This window comes from Budorcas taxicolor, chromosome 22, assembly GCF_023091745.1.
Source record: "Budorcas taxicolor isolate Tak-1 chromosome 22, Takin1.1, whole genome shotgun sequence".
NCBI classification, from domain to species: Eukaryota; Metazoa; Chordata; class Mammalia; order Artiodactyla; family Bovidae; genus Budorcas; species Budorcas taxicolor.
The window spans coordinates 35,345,011-35,361,222 of record NC_068931.1 but is presented as its reverse complement, the minus strand read 5'-3'; the positions used below and the strand labels follow the sequence as shown (position 1 = coordinate 35,361,222).

General features: G+C 39.4%; 1 protein-coding gene across 1 annotated transcript in view; it reads left to right on the top strand.

Annotated features, from left to right (window-relative positions):
* Window positions 1-16,212, top strand: part of GREB1L (GREB1 like retinoic acid receptor coactivator) — a 108,188-nt gene that overhangs the window by 64,539 nt on the left and 27,437 nt on the right. Inside the window, exons 15-17 of the mRNA XM_052660403.1 lie at window positions 7,848-8,028; window positions 9,744-9,936; window positions 13,658-13,791. Coding sequence (XP_052516363.1) covers window positions 7,848-8,028; window positions 9,744-9,936; window positions 13,658-13,791 — 508 coding nt within the window. The remainder of the gene's footprint in view (window positions 1-7,847; window positions 8,029-9,743; window positions 9,937-13,657; window positions 13,792-16,212) is intronic.

The window sequence follows — 16,212 nt, the reverse complement described above, 5'->3', positions numbered from 1 at the left end:
TACTACAATTAAAATTCATTTAAAAAGTACAAATCTAAGCTGTGTACTAGAGAGCATTATATCAATGTTAGTTCAGTTCTTTGGACATGATAAGGATATTTTAGTTATTTAGGAGAATTCCATTGCTCTTAAGAAGTACACATTGAGGTATATAGGGTTGAATATTACATGTGACTTAACTTCCAAATTTTTCAGCAAGAATAACAACAGTGGATAAAAATGAAGAGAAAGAGCAAATATAGCAAAATACTAACAATTGGTGAAACTCACTGAAGGGTATATAGGTATTCCTTCACTAGTCTTTCAACTTTTCTATAGTAGTCAAAGTAGAAAGTGATGGGAAAATAGTTACTGTATTTTGATGATATATCCATCAAATAGATTTTGTATGCCTATTAATGTCTTTTTAAAATTTCTAAAAGAGGGGTATATATTTATGTTCCCCCTTTTAAGAAATTTTAAATATTTAACAGATCAAATTTATAAATTTTGTAAGAGATATTAAAAATCACAATATAGGGAACACACCATGTTCCCATTAAAATATGTTACTCTTGTTCCCCTCTCCATGCTAACATTCATCTTCTTTGAAAGGTAACCATTTTGCTGAGTTTTGTGTTTATTATTACCTTGTTTCATTTATAGTTTTGCCACTGTACAAAACTCCTAAATAGTATATTGTTTAATTTTGTATACTTTAAATACTTTCTCTAAGTACATTTGCCTGTAATTTCCTTTTTATACTCAACATATGTTCCTGAGATTAATCCTGTTGTTGTGTGTAGCTGTAATTTACTAATTTTACTGCTTTTTAGTATTCCATTATATGAATATAACACACATTTTAAGAAATTCATTTCTGCTACTGATGGACATTTAAGTTGTTTCTATTTTATTTCAACCAGTGCTGGTACACAGGTAAACAGTTTCTCGGAGTAGAATTGTTGGGGCATAGATTGTGTACGCTTATCAACCTTACTAAAATAATGCTACATTTTTTTCCCAAGGTGGTTGGTTATATTTTACATTCCCACCAGCAGTGTGTCTCAGTTGCAAATATTTTATATGGTTGTGCTTCTTTTTAAGTTTTTTTTTTAAATTTTAAAATACTACAAAAAAGTCACAGAAACATTGCAAGAAATCCAAAACTGACATTTAAAAAGAATTCCATTTATTATAGCATCAAAAAGAATAAAACACTTAGGAGTATATTTGATGAAACAAGTGTGAAACTTATACTCTTAAAAACAGAAAATATTCTTGAAAGAAAATTTAAAAGACCTAAATAAGTGGGAAGACATTGTATGTTCATGAATTGGAGGACATTAATATTTTTTTTATTGTTTATTTATTTTTGGTTGCACGGGGTCTTTGTTGCCATCTGGGCTTTCTCTAGTTTTGGTGAGCAAGGGCTAGTCTGCCTGTGATACATGCACCTCTCATTGCAGTGGCTTCTCTTGTTTCACAGCACAGGCTCTGGGCCTGCTGGCTCAGTAGTTGTGGCACATGGGTTTTAGTTGCTCTGCAGCATGTGAAATCCTTCCAGACCCCCAGGTATTGAACCCGTATCCCCTGCACTGACAGATGATTCCTATCTACTCTACCACCAGGGAAGTCCCATTAATATTTTTAAGAATGACATTATTTCCCAAATTGATCTACGGATTCAATGCATTCCATATCAAAATGCCAGCTGAGTTTTTTGCATAAATTAACCAGCTGATTCTAAATTTCATGTGGAAATTCAAGGGACCCAGAATACCCAAAACAATATTTAAAAAGAAGAACAAAGTTGGAAGACTGACTGCCCCATGTTAAAACTTAATCCAAAGCTATAGTGTTTAGACATTGTGGTACTGGCATAAAGATAGGCATATAAGTCAATGGGTAGAATGGAGAGAGTCCAGAAAGAAATCTTCCTATTTATGGTCAACTGAATTTTTGCCAGGTGGCCAAGATCATTCAATGGGGAAAGTAATCTTTTTGACAAATAGTGCTGGGGCAGCTGAATATCCACATGCAAAAAGAATGAAGTTGGACCTTTACCTCACAAACCAAAAGCAATAAAATGGATCAAAGACCCAAATGTAAGACCTAAAACAATAAAATTCTTAGAAGAAAACATGGGTGTAAATCTTCATCACTTTGGATCAAACAATGATTTCTCAGATAAGACTCCAAGAGCACCATCGCCACTGCCGCTACCAGCAACAACAAACAGACTGGACACGGTTAGATTACTGGGTTGCGAAGATCCCTTGGAGAAGGGAATGGCTACCCATTCCAGTATTCTGGCCTGGAGAATTCCATGGACTGTGTAGTCCATGGACTTGCAAAGAGTCGGACACGACTGAGCAACTTTCACTTTCACCATCAAAATTAAAAACATTTGGGGACCTCTCTGGTGGTCCAGTGGCTAAGACTGCATTCCCAATGCAGGGGCCTGGGTTCAATCCCTGGTGAGGGAACTAGATCCTTCAAGCCACAATTAAGTTCTCATGTTGCAACTAAAGATCCCACAGGGTGCAACAACTACAACAAAAGAAAAGATCCCGTATGCAGCAACCAAGATAGAAAATCCCGAGTACTGCAACCAAGACCTGATGCAGCTTAAATAAGTACGTAATTTAAAAAAATTTAACAGTATTTGTGCTTCAAAGGATGCCATCAAGAAAATGAAGAGAACCCACAAAATGGGAGAAATTATTTGCAAATCATATTTGTGATAGGGACTTAAACTATTTAAAGATCTGTTATAACTCAATAATGAAAAGACTAATAGCCTAATCAAGATATGGGTAAAGGCTCTGAATGGGCAAATATCCAAAGAAGATATCCATATAACCAATGAGCACATGGAAAGATACTCAACACCATTAGGCAGTTGGAGAAATGAAAATCAAAACCACAATGAATACTACTTTACGAAACCCGCTAAGAGTGCTATAAGCAAAAACAGAGAGGATAACAAGTAATATGAAGAGAAACTGGAACTGTATTTATTGTTACTGGTGTGTAATTGCTCAACACACAGAGGTAGAAAATATATGTATGTATATTAACCTAGGCATATATATGGCCCCCAGGCTCCTCTGTCTGTGGGATTTTCTAGGCAAGAATACTGGAGTGGGGTGCCATTTCCTTCTCCAGGGGATCTTCCCCACCGAGACTGAACCCTCGCCTGTTGGGTCTTTTGCATTGACAGGCAGGTTCTTTACCACTAGCACCACATGGGAAGCCCTGAATATAGACTCAGATACCTCTTTATTTCTATATCTGTATACTGATCTTGCCAGTTCCATATGAACACTGCAAGATGCTTTTTATATTTTTATTGGAGTATAATTGCTTTACAATGTTGTATTAGTTTCAGCCATACAAAGAAGTGAATCAGCTATATATATATATACATATATATATCCTCTCCCTCTTGGACCTCCCTCCCATATACAATGGAATATTACACAGTCATAAAGAGGCACAAAGTTGGGTCATTTGTAGAGATGTGGATGGACCTGGGGTCTGTCATACAGAGTGAAGCAAGGTTCCTTTTAGTCCTTCTTGTGTCTTTATTTGTGACTTCTTTCTCTGACAAGGGAACCTAGTTCTTGCTATCTACAATGTACTTTTTCACTTCTTTGATTTTTTTCCTAGAAGTTGTGCAATTCCCAACCCACACTGATTTGTTTAAACTTAGACTTGCTGTTGTCATTCTCACCTTTTCAGGATGGTGATGTTCGATTTCATTTGTTACCATTTGGATTCCGTGTTGCCTGCCTTTTCTCCCTTCTGACTCCACTCTCCCATCCCGCATTCTATTCTTGATTAACTTTTTTCTGTGGTTCTAAGAGCCTAAGGTGGTACGAAGCGTCCCTTCCCTCCTCATACTTACCCATTCTCATTCTCACTTCTTTACACCGCTTTCCCATCCACTCTCCTACTGGTAACCAATCTCTTTAGTTTCTGGTTTATCCTTGAATTTGCTTTGCAGAAATGCTAACATACGTAAGTCTGTCTTTCATCTACTTCTTCCTCACAATTATCTTGTTTTTTTTTTTAATTTTATTAATATGATATGCTTCCATTTTATATGCTTTTTATTTGTATTTCCCTTTTTATTAATGTGATTGAACATCTTTTCAGATGTTTATTGGCCATTTGGGTTTCTTCTAGGAAATGCCTGCTCCAGTTTTTTTGCCCTTCTTGGATTTATAGGAGGAATTTCTCTATTCTGAATACTAATCCTTTTTAGTAATACTAGTTATAGATTTGGAAGGCTCGTATTTTTGTTTATAACATCTTTGATGAATAAACTTAAATGAATCTTAAAGTTTATCTATCCTTTGGCCTTTTGTGTTTAAGAAATCCTCTGTGAGGTCACACAGTTATTCTCCTTCATTGTCTCATAAAAGTTTTAGAGTTTTTTCTTTCACATTTAATCCACCTGAATTTCTTTTTTTTTTTTTACTATCAGGTAAGGTAAGAGCCAATATTCATTTTTCTTCAGTACTGGTTATTAAAGAGTCCATTCTTTACCACTGATGTACATTGCAAGCTTTATCATAAATCAGGTTTTTACACATGTGGGGGTCTGTTTTCAGGGTTTGCCCCATGCCAAAACATGGGGCAAATACATAATGATTTTGTATATAAAATAATACAGCTGATAATTCTTGGTTTCTGGGTAGATAGATCTCTCCCACCTTTTCTACTTCAGAGCTGTCTTGACTATTCTTGGTTTTTTGCTCTGCCATATACATTTAAAAAATAATTTTAACTATATTTTATGATATAGTTCTATTTAAGTTTTCTTTAATGTCATTAATAGTTTCATTTTCTCCACAAAGGTCTTACATATCTTTTATAAGATTCATTCCTAAGCAGTATTTTTTGACATCATTGAAAATGGTTTTTTAAAAACACATTTCCTGTTTGCTTTTGGTATATAGAAATCCAACTAATTTTTATAAATTGATTTTGAATCCATCAACTTAACTAAATTCTTATTAATTAATTTTTCCGTGGATGATTTTGTGTTTGCTACCAAAATATATTAGTAGTAAAGAATGATAGTTTTGTTTCTTTCTCTTTTACTTTTGCAGTAATTGATTGTTCCACTTATTTCTAAATATAGTAGCTGCACAAGAAACTTTTACTGAGTTGAAATAAAATGCTTGTAATAGTGCCATTAACACCTCTTGAAAGAGATGCTCTGAAGGAAGAGACCATACTCATTTTTGTTTTACATTCACTAAGGAGAAGCTGTGAAGGGAGAAAGGAATTAGACTGGAATATTAAATTATATTCTGTTTACATTTTAATATACATGGTGTAAGACCACCAGGTTCTATGAAAGGATAAATACTATATCATTAGACTGGTTGTGGATAGTTTTATTTCTCACTTTGCAGTTATAGGTGAAAAAGATCAGGATATACAATTGCAAAATATGAGCTAGGTAGAAGAATATCCATTAAAAAAAAAAACAGGAAGAAATGGACAAAAATGTTTGCAGTACTTATTTCGAGTTAAAGAATCATGGATGATTTTTTTCTTCTTTTTTAATATATCTCTATACTTTCCAGTTTTCCCAAGATGAGTATCTATCACTTTCATAACCAGGAAAGAAACAAAACTTAAAACTAAAAGCAAGTCTAAAACAAAATTTAAAGGTAAGGATGATCTACTAAAAATGTCCAGTTAGAGCTTAAACAATCAAGTACATCTGATGTGCCTCCTTCCACCCAGACACACCACTGCAGAGCCAGCTGGCTACATAGACTAACACACCGTGTTATATCTAAGAGAACGACCTCGGAGATGCGTGGAACTTCACCTTTCCGTTAAGGGCGTGTATGGACCTGATGTGAAAAAGTCATACACAATTGGTCTTCATTTCATTTGTTTTGAAATGTGATCAACTCAATTATCCACAAGATATATTTTTCCTTTTTGTGAATTATTTATCATGTTTTCATATTTAGAGATTTTTAACTTGCACTGCTTGTTTCCTAAGGATAAACTTAGGAAATACAGGCTAATTTTCGACTGGCTCTACTCTCTCCATTTTTACAAAAAGGAAACAGAAGCCCCCAAGATTAAGTAGGTCCTTTCTCTGTGCCTCTGCTTAGCTGCTCCCTTCAAAGGGCTTTGTCTCTCATCAGATACTTGTCAAAAATATCCGTCTTCTCCATCATAAGATCCATGAGATTAAGATCTTTGTCCTGCCCTCCTGTGTATCCCCAAGCCTAGCACAGTACCTGACATAGTACCTGATACATAATAGATGTTGAAGAAACCTCTACTGAATGTTAAATACACTTTATAAGCAGTTCGCTTTCCAAGAAATCAGGTTACCTGCCAAATTAAATATCTGATTGATGGCTTTTGGAAATAGTCACAATAGCATTTGACTGCATTTGGGTGGAAATTGAAAACAATCTCTGAGTAAAGAGAAAAGTTAGAAAAAAGTTTCAAAATCTTTGACTAATGAAAAAAGTTTGAAAGCAAAATTACTGTTCTGTTCACCTTTTCCAGTATAGTGAATGTTTCATATTGTAAAACATTTTTCTTACTTTCCTTTATACCATTTAGAGCTGTTAATATTATGGCATCTAGATGCTAAGTGCATGTCGTTGTTAATTGAGCTGGTTTTATATGAAAAAATTGATTAATGAAACTAAGTCAACATAATTTGTAAAAGTCTCTTCATTTCACTTATCTTTCTTAATTTAAAACTTTTTCCCACACAGTTGGGACTGATAGATGTGGCTGATATTGGATGTTAAATGAATATGTTTGGAAGATCATATCTAACCCCAGATCAGTCTTCTGCTTCCTCCCCAGAGGGTCATAGGCTTGAGTCACAAGGTCCTCCTCTCAGAGGGCTGAGTGTCTCGGGATGGGCGACGGAGTGCTGTGCACTCTTGTTTGGGGGCAGTATTTTTCCCAGCTGTATTGAGCCATAATGAACATATTGTGTAAGTTTGAGGTATACATTGTGATGTTTTAATGCATGTATATATTGTGAAACGTTCACCATGGTAAGGTTAGTAAATACGTCCTTCACCTCACATAATTACCACTTTGTCTGTTCATCTTAAAGGAGGATTTGGTGTTTTAATTATAACAGCTTCTTGCACCTAGACCTATTTTAGATGTTTGTATATAGAAGTAATTTTACTATAGACAGAGATAATGATACAGTATTAAAGTTGTACAGTTTCTAACATTTTGAAAAGATAGTTTTCATGAGTAATTCAGTTCATTCTTTTGATTTGGCACATAATCCCACTTTCATTGAGGTCTTCCCATACTTTGTATACTGTGCAACACTGGCACTGTATAAAATCAGTAAAATACCACCTTAAAAAAGCTCATGATCTGCCTGTGGTATCTTTGGACATTACATTTTATTTTCCTTTTTTCTTATATGTGTTATGTTGCTAAATTTGGGGTGAGGAAAACTTGCATTGTTATATTAATTTGGCCAAGAGCTGTAGCCCAAAGCTTCATTTTTTCCCCCGCAGGCCTATAGCAGAGCACTTCACATAGAAATAGAATTTGATTGGACAGAGGTCTCATTATTCAAGCTTCTACTTAATGTATCAGATTGGTCCCTGGTGTCATTTGTATGTGGTATGGCAGGTCAAGTGTGGTATTCTGAAGAAAAGGAAAGCTGCTATTTCCTCCTCAAATAGTGGTGGGCAATACGGAAAAGGAAAGCTATCCACTCTGTAAATCTCTCCATATATGGTTAGTACTCAGTAAATCAGTTGACACTAAACTTAAGTTTATCTCATAGATATGTACGTAAAAAAAGATAATCTCTGTTTTCTTCTTGGCAGGTGTCCTTGTAGACTTGGGTCTGGAGGAAAACGGGACAGCCTATCAGAGAGCAGAGAAATATGTTGTTCGTCTAGACAACGAGATACAAACCAAGTTTGAAGTGTTTATGAGAAGGGTGAAACAGAACCCGTGCACGCTGTTTGTGCTAGTTCATGACAACTCCCATGTGGAGCTAACGAGGTGATTGCTTCAGAGTGAGCAAATACAAGATTTCTTCTCCAACAGTAATGGTTATGTAACAAATGATTTAAAAGGTGGTAATTTGAAAGCGCATCTTCTCATGGGTAACTCATTCCCGCCCTTTCCTTGCTCTCCCAGTGTTTCTTACTGCTTTAATATTGATGTTAACTATACTGTGGGCGAATTTTCAAATTCAGAGTTTCAAGTTCCTGTTAAAATTCCCTCTTAAGAGCATCTTGGGACTCGGCTGCTCCAGGGAAAGGGTGACAGCAAGGAGGAGCTGGTTGAGCGGCCTCCCAGAAGGTCCACGTGCTTCCCTGTTGCAGCCTTTCTTCCTCCTTGGTTCTTCTCCTACCCTCCCTTTCCGGGCCCTCTTTTCCTTCCTCTCCTGCTATTTCTCCTCCTCCTTACCTTTCTCTCTTCCCTCTTCCCTTTAACAGCAGTAGGGATGCCACTTCCATGATCTGAGAGCATTTCCAGAATCTTCCACAATTTACCAGTTTAAACAAGAGAACATTCTCTTTATGGGCTTTTTAATGATAGGGTAGTATGTGTGGTATGATGGAGTCAGATCAAATCACAGTACTTATCTGGTAGGGGGTATCTTTGTTGCTATGGATTGGAAAAAGCAAAAAGATTTTTTTTAAGGAAAAATAGTTGTCACATATTACATATCATAGTTTGTCCGAAAATTTTAGCATCCTCAAGCACTCACAGACTTTCTTTCCTTGGGACACACTGAGGTTAGGCATCTGGATTTTGTTTTTTGATCTGCGATAGAGATGTTAGAATTATAAAAGCACTTGTTCAGAAGTTAGAATGTGCTTGGTACTCCATAATCTGGTCTAGAGCCCCATGCAGGTGTAAGTAAGATCTTGCATAACTTGTTAAATTTGCAGAGAAGGACAGAGGGGTGAGAAGGGGGTAGGAAAGGAAAAGAAATTTTGCCCCATCCTGTTCAGTTACTGCTTGTGTTCTATGAGCAGAAATAGCTCACTGACCTTATATACCTCATCTTTGAAACTTCTGAGGGTTTCACACTGAATCTCTCTGTTTAATTCTCATGGGCATTGAGATTACTTCTTTGACTATATATATATATACACACACACACACACACACACACACACACACACACACACACACACACGCATGTGTTTTTGAGGCTGCATGGAAACCTGGTACATCCACATTGAACGGAACAAAGATATAAAAGTGTTGGTCATGGGGAGAGGGCAGGAAGAGCCCTCTCCATGGTCTAGCAGCCTCAAGGGAGGAAGCAAAGTGTATTAACACAGCAAGGATTACTTGTCGTTTGGGGAATCTCTGTAGGGGCACAGATCATTGCTCAGTTATAAGCATCATTTTTTGATCGAGAGCTCTCTTACACTGGTGAGGCTTTCAAACTAAAATAATCCACCTCAAGCTACAGACTTGGATATCCTTGGCTTGGATAATGGAGTTTAGACTTCAAGGTGTATCACGGACAAACTGAAAAAGGAAAAAAAAAATGTCCCTGAAAGCTGTCTGAAAGGGGTAAGAAAGAGGGTTGTTTCTGCTCTTCTACATCAAATGCTGATTGTTTCCACTGCTGGTCTCAGTTAATAAGAACTGAAAAAAATAGGAGCTAAGACGTGACCTCTATTTTGCTCTCTGATTGTGCATCTAGTCATGTAAATGAGGAGGTGTTAATGTGACTTTCAATGCCTCTACAGTGTCATGTCGGGCTCTTTGTCACATGGTGAGCCGGGCCATGGATTGGCTGACAGGGTCATAAACGGCAGAGAGGTTCTGGAAGCTTTCAACCTCCTGGTGCTCCAGGTCACCTCCTGTCCATACGCTCTGCAGACCCAACAGTCCCGAATCAGCACCAGCAACGAGGTGCACTGGATGCAGCTGGACAGCACAGTGAGTCTCTCCCCTACCTTCATGTTCTCGGTTCCCTCGGGAGCAGAATAGCATCATAAAACATGATCAAAAGCCTCACGGATGCTTTAGCTTCTAAAAGTTCCATATACTTACAATTAGTATTCACTAAAGGCTAAAGAATGGGCTTCCCAGGTGACTCAGTGGTAAAGAATCCACCTGCCAATGCAGGAGACTCGGTTTTAATCCCTGGGTTGGAAAAATCCCCTGGAGAAGGAAATGGCAACCCACTCCAGTATTGTTGCCTGGAGAATCCCATGGATAGAGGAGCCTGGTGGGCTACAGTCCATGAGGTCGTAAAGAGTCAGACACAACTTACTGACTAAATAATAACAACAACAAAAGCTAGTGAATAGTGTTCTCTATGAATTTGATTCGGTGGGCTCTACTTTAGGTTATCGTGCAGATACAAAACTATCCACCTGTGGAGTTTGTCCCCCTAAAATGTAACATGATCTGACATAATCATCAATATCCTGGATTAGTTCTGTGCTTTTGAATGATTCATTCTGAGACTTCCCTGGTGGTTCAGTTGTTAAGACTGTTTTCCAATGCAGGGCATGTGTGTTCCATCCCTGGTCAGATAGCTAATGCCTCCTGGCCAAAAAACCAAAACATAAAACAGAAGCAATACTGTAACAAATTCAATAAAGATGTTAAAAAAGTCCACATTAAAAAAAAAGAGAGAGAGAGAGACATAGAGAAAACAGATTGGTGGTTGCCAATTGGTGGGGGCTGGAGGGCAGACAAAATGGGTGAAGGTGGTCAAAAGGTACCAAAATCCAGTTATAAAATGAATAATGTACAGCAAGATAACAATAGTTCATAACACTGTACAGCCCGTTTGAAAATTGCTTAGAGAGTAGATCTTAAAAGTTCTCACCACAAGAAAAAAAGAATTACAACCATATGTGGTGATGGGTGGATGTTAACTAAACTTGTGGTGATAATTTCACAACATATGCAAATAGCAGATTATTATGTTGTACACCTGAAACTAATGTAATGTTCATGTCAATTATATTTCAGTAGTTTTAAAAAAGAAAAAAATCAAGTTATACACCCTGTGTGTTAGTCACTCAGTCGTGTCTGACTCTTTCGCAACCCCATGGACTGTATGTAGCCCATTAGGCTCCTCTGTCCATGGGATTCTCCAGACAAGAATACTGGAGTGGGTTGCCATTTCCTTCTCCAATATATACATCTTAAATAAATACAATTTTTATTTGTAAAAACAAAATGACAAACATAAAAAAGAAAAGAAAAACAAAGTAGAAGAAGACAATTGCAAAAAGCCAAAGTGCTCTGTGGGTTGAAGGAGGGAAAGTGCCACCCATTTGAGAGCATCAGGAATGGTGACAAGGAGGACAGTGCACACAGGGTGGTCTCTGGAGGAGAGGAAGGACAGAGCAGACACTGCCGACAGCAGACAGCAGGGCAGGGCCAGAGAGGAGGAAGCACCAGGCATTGTTCAGAAAATACTTAGTGGGATTGAATGAAACCTGCAAACATACATATGGAATCTTTGAGACAAGGCTGGGAAAGCTTACGCTTGTTACATGTCGGTGAATGATTTTTTTAGCAAAGGCACAGTATTATTAGAAATAGCAGAACCTACTCTTTTTTCTTTTTTGGCTGTGCATGCAGTTTGCAGGATCTTAGTTTCCTGATCAAGGATTGAATCCAGGCCATTGCAGTGAAAGTGCTGACTCCTAACCGCTGGACCGCCAGGGAACTCCCAGAATATGCATAATTCTTATATTTTTTAGTTTCACAAATATTCAATGTTAATATACAGCTCTGTGAATTTTCACGAACTGAACATACCCGTGGAACCAGCACCCAGATGAAAAACTAGAACATGAGCTTCACTCCAGAGGCCAGGCACTCTGTCGCCAGAAGGAGGCACTCTTCTGGCTTGGTTTGCCTCATTTTGAATGCTATATAAATGGAACTGTGCAATAGGCATGGGCTTTCCAGGTGGCGCTAGTGGTAAGGAACCCGCCTGCCGATGCAGGAGACGGAAGAGATTCAGAATTGATCCCTAGGTTGGGAAGATCCCCTGGAAGAGGAAATGGCAACCCACTCCAGCATTCTACCTGGAGAATCCCATGGACAGAGAAGCCTAGCAGGCTGCAGTCCATGGGGTCGCCAAGAATCGGACACGACTGAGGTGATGGGCAGGGAGGCCTGGTGTGCTGCCATTCATGGGGTTGCAAAGAGTCGGACACGACTGAGCGACTGAACTGAACTAAAGTGATGCAGACATGCAGCAGGCGCTCTGTGATATATAACTTCTTTTGCTCAACATTGTAAGATTCTTTTATATTTTAATGAGTCGTGAAACAGTCGTTCTTTTGGTTGTATACAGGTTACGCTGGGTGACTCACCACAGTTGATTTATTCACCCTGTTCACTGATTTCAGTTGCTGCTTTGAGCATTCTAGCTCATGCCTTTTAGTAGACATCTGTATACACTTTTGTTGGGTATGTATCTGGGAGTGAAATTGCTGAGTGCAGAGTTCAGCTTTAGTGGATACTAAGAGGCTGCATTTTAAGGCAATTTATTGACTATAAGAGGTCAAGTCAAAGTGATTAGAAAGGTGGGGGTGAGTCATCTGGCTTCTCTGATAATTCAGGTTCGAATGAACGAGTACCTCAATCAGAATAGAGGTGCTGGCAATAAAGAGGATGGAAGAAATGGTAACTTTTGTAGGATTTGTTTTTTGAGGAAGAGGGAAAAGGCAGAGATATTTTTAAGGTGGTGCCTTTAGTGGGAAAAGAGAAGACAGTAGAGCAGTAGAGCTGCGTGCGGAGGGCACACAGGACAGATGTGAACGGAGCGGAGGCCAGGCAAGTGCGCCGTGGCAGACACAGAGCTGGGGTAGGAGCTGGGACTCTGTGCTGAGGATTTGGAATATTTTTTCAGGAACGTTGCTCAGTGACCGAAGCAGCTGGTAAAGATAAAATCATGGGAGAAAGTAATGAAGAGAATGGCTGAGAGAGCAGCGAGGCCAAGGACTGAGGGTTTGGCCTCAGGAGTCCTTGGTGACCTTCCAGGGAACAGTGTCCACGGAGCAGAGGGTTGGGCTGGAGGGAAAGCAGAGATGGCCGCGCAAAGACAGGGACTGCTAAGCTCAGGGTCACTGACAGGGCAGGACTCTGGGAGCAGAGATTTTTTTTATTTTAAGCAGAGGAACATTTTCCCCAAAGATACAAGAATTCAGTAAATCATGTCACTTTTGATTTGTGATACTGGGGGAGCCCAGTAGCTCTAGTTCTTCAAACCCTGCTAGCTCCAGGTGATTCTAAGCCATCTGTGTAACAAGCTGCCCCTATCATTTTGCTAAGAAAAAAGAAAGAGAAGGAAAAAAAAAATGAAAGCATTTTGTTCAGATCTTCTCACTTTTTAACTGGATTGGGGGATTGCTGTTGAGCTATACGAGCTCTTTATGGATACTGGATATTAACCCCTCATCAGGTAAATGGTTTGCAAGTATTTTCTCCTATCCAGTAGGTTGCCTTTTCACTTTGTTTCCTTTGCTGTGCAGAAGCTTTTTAGTCTGATATAGTTCCACTTGCTTATTCAAAATTTTTTCTAATTTTCAGGCAATAACATGTTACAGGTCCCTCCTCCCCAACCCTGAAAGTCAGACACCTTGTGCCTTGCCCTCACTGGCTTTTGCTCTGTGTTTTGAACCAGGAGGACATGAGCTGTGAGGAGAAGCTGTACTTCGGCCTGAACGAGTACAGTAAATCTCTGCAGTGGGGAATCACGAGCCCCCTTCTCAGATGTGATGAGACGTTTGAAAAAATGGTGAACACGCTCTTGGAAAGGTAAGTAAGGACCTTCAACCTTGTCTTTAGCTGCTCTTGTTTGTCTGAACACGCCAAACGTCTTTTTTGTCAGAGTCACAGGGAGTTTTGGTGGAGCCCAGGCTATGCAAATGACACTCAAGAGCAGAATAAAAATAGCCTGTCCTGAGATGACCTTTCACTCAGCTGGGTTTTCTATCATCATCCAGGACCAGCAAAGGAATCCAGTGACCCCGAGTGGGAAGGAGGACCACCTTCCGTGCTCTGAATCATCTCCCAGGCAGGTTCACAGCTGCACCCAGAGATGATTCGGGCAGAGAGGGATTGGCTTATTAGAAGCCATTCCTCTGGGGTCTGGCTTCCCCCTCCCCATCATGCACCCCACACTTTTCTCCTCTGTCTACCACAGGCAAGCACCCTCAGTAAAGAAATGAAACTTTACTATGAGAGACTTGAAGTGTAAACTGCTGCTGCTGCTGCTGCTGCTGCTAAGTCACTTCAGTCATGTCCGACTCTGTGTGACCCCATAGACAGCAGTCCACCAGGCTCCCCCATCCCTGGGATTCTCCAGGCAAGAACACTGGAGTGGGTTGCCATTTCCTTCTCCAATGCATGAAAGTGAAAAGTGAAAGTGAAGTCGCTCAGTTGTGTCCGACCCTCAGCGACCCCAGGGACTGCAGCCTTCCAGGCTCCTCCATCCATGGGATTTTCCAGGCAGGAATACTGGAGTGGGGTGCCATTGCCTTCTCTGGAAGTGTAAACTGGAGATCACTAGAGAATAATCAGATTGTTTGAGCTCAGTTTCAAGTGGCCCTCCTCCAGTCCCTGACTTTGGGGTAAAGGCTTATGACTCTGTCTCCTTTTTCTTCCTCAATTTCAAGTCAAATGCTGGAAGAGCAAAGGGATTTTCTGTTTTGTTTGTTCATTTTATTTCCCCTCTCTGATCTTGAACTATAGACTCAAAAAAAGAGGCATAAGAATTTAATCTAATAGGGAATTCCACAGCAGTCCAGTGGTTAGGACCATGACTGAATCTGTGGTCAGGGAACTGAGATCCCTCAAGCTGGGCATGGCCAAAAAAAAGAAAAGAATTTAACCTAGCAGAGGTTCCTCCCTGTCCACTACAATATTCTGTCTGATCATCCAGTGATGGGGCAGTCAGGCACTATGTGATAAGATACATTTTTAGTAGCTCTAGTTCTTAACACTGTCTCTCATTGATCACAAACCATCTATTTAAGAGCTGCCCTATAAGGTTGCTAAGCAAAAGAAATAAAGATGATCAGGGAGAAACGTCCTACCCAGCAAGTTATTGGGTGGTGTCAGGAAAAGGAACAGGCTTGCAGTGGGATTTTGTACTTTCGCAGCTGTTGGGTTTGAGAAGACTTAACAGACACTGAGATATTAATCCCCTCATGGCACCTGTGATCTGAGATTTCTAAAACCACCTCATGAGTGTCCCCTCTAAGTGTTCCCCAGCCTCCTGTTCTATCTACCAGCTTGGAACCTATCTTTTCTTTCAGTAACATCTTGCAGTTTTATAACTTGTATTTTAATGGACAGTCCCATCAGCTCCTATACAACTTTTGTAATCCTTACAAAAACTATGATTACAATTGAATACAAACAAAAACAAAATTGGGAAAACTATTCACTTCTAAATTCATAGCTCTTTCAGTGTAAAATTTAAAAGCCTGTGTCAGATGGTAAAGAATCTGCCTGCATTGTGGAAAACCTGAGTTCATTCTCTGGGTTGGGAAAATCCCCCGGAAAAGGGATTGGCAACCCACTCCAGTATTCCTGCTTGGAGAATTCCATGGACAGAGGAGCCTGGTGGGCTACAGTCCATGGGGTCACAAAGAGTCAGACTCAACTGAGCAACTAACACTTTCACTTTTCATATCAAAGTTACCCTTTGATCTAACTTTGGTTTTCTTACATGCCGCAGCAAAAAAAAAAAACCAACAGTAAGCCTTAAACTTGCATCATCTGTGCTCACTTCCTCCAGCCCAGGTCCCCCAGGCTCATAATAGCTATGATTTATTGAACACTTGAATGGATTGGTTCAGGAGGACCGATGGAACTAAAGGAGTTCTTTACTTTTCCCCAGTCAACTAAATCTTTACCATTTGAGAAGACATTGTCAAAGAACTGAATAAAATCCACACTCTTGTCTCTGACTGACTGGATGATCTTAGGCAAGTAGCTGAATTTCCCCCAGTCCTTAAATCAGCATCTTTCCATGAGAAAGTGAATCAGAACCCAGGGAATCAATCCATGGTCTTTTCCAGCTCTAAGTATTTCAAAACCATAGTAGTCATTTGCTGACCTGAACTGGTATTTGACCCTGGGCTTTCCTGTGCAAGGCTGGTGATGACTGTTTCACTTTAAATAGAATTATAAAGTGGAGCAAAGGTGAAATTCCCCTCTGGTCTACCCAGC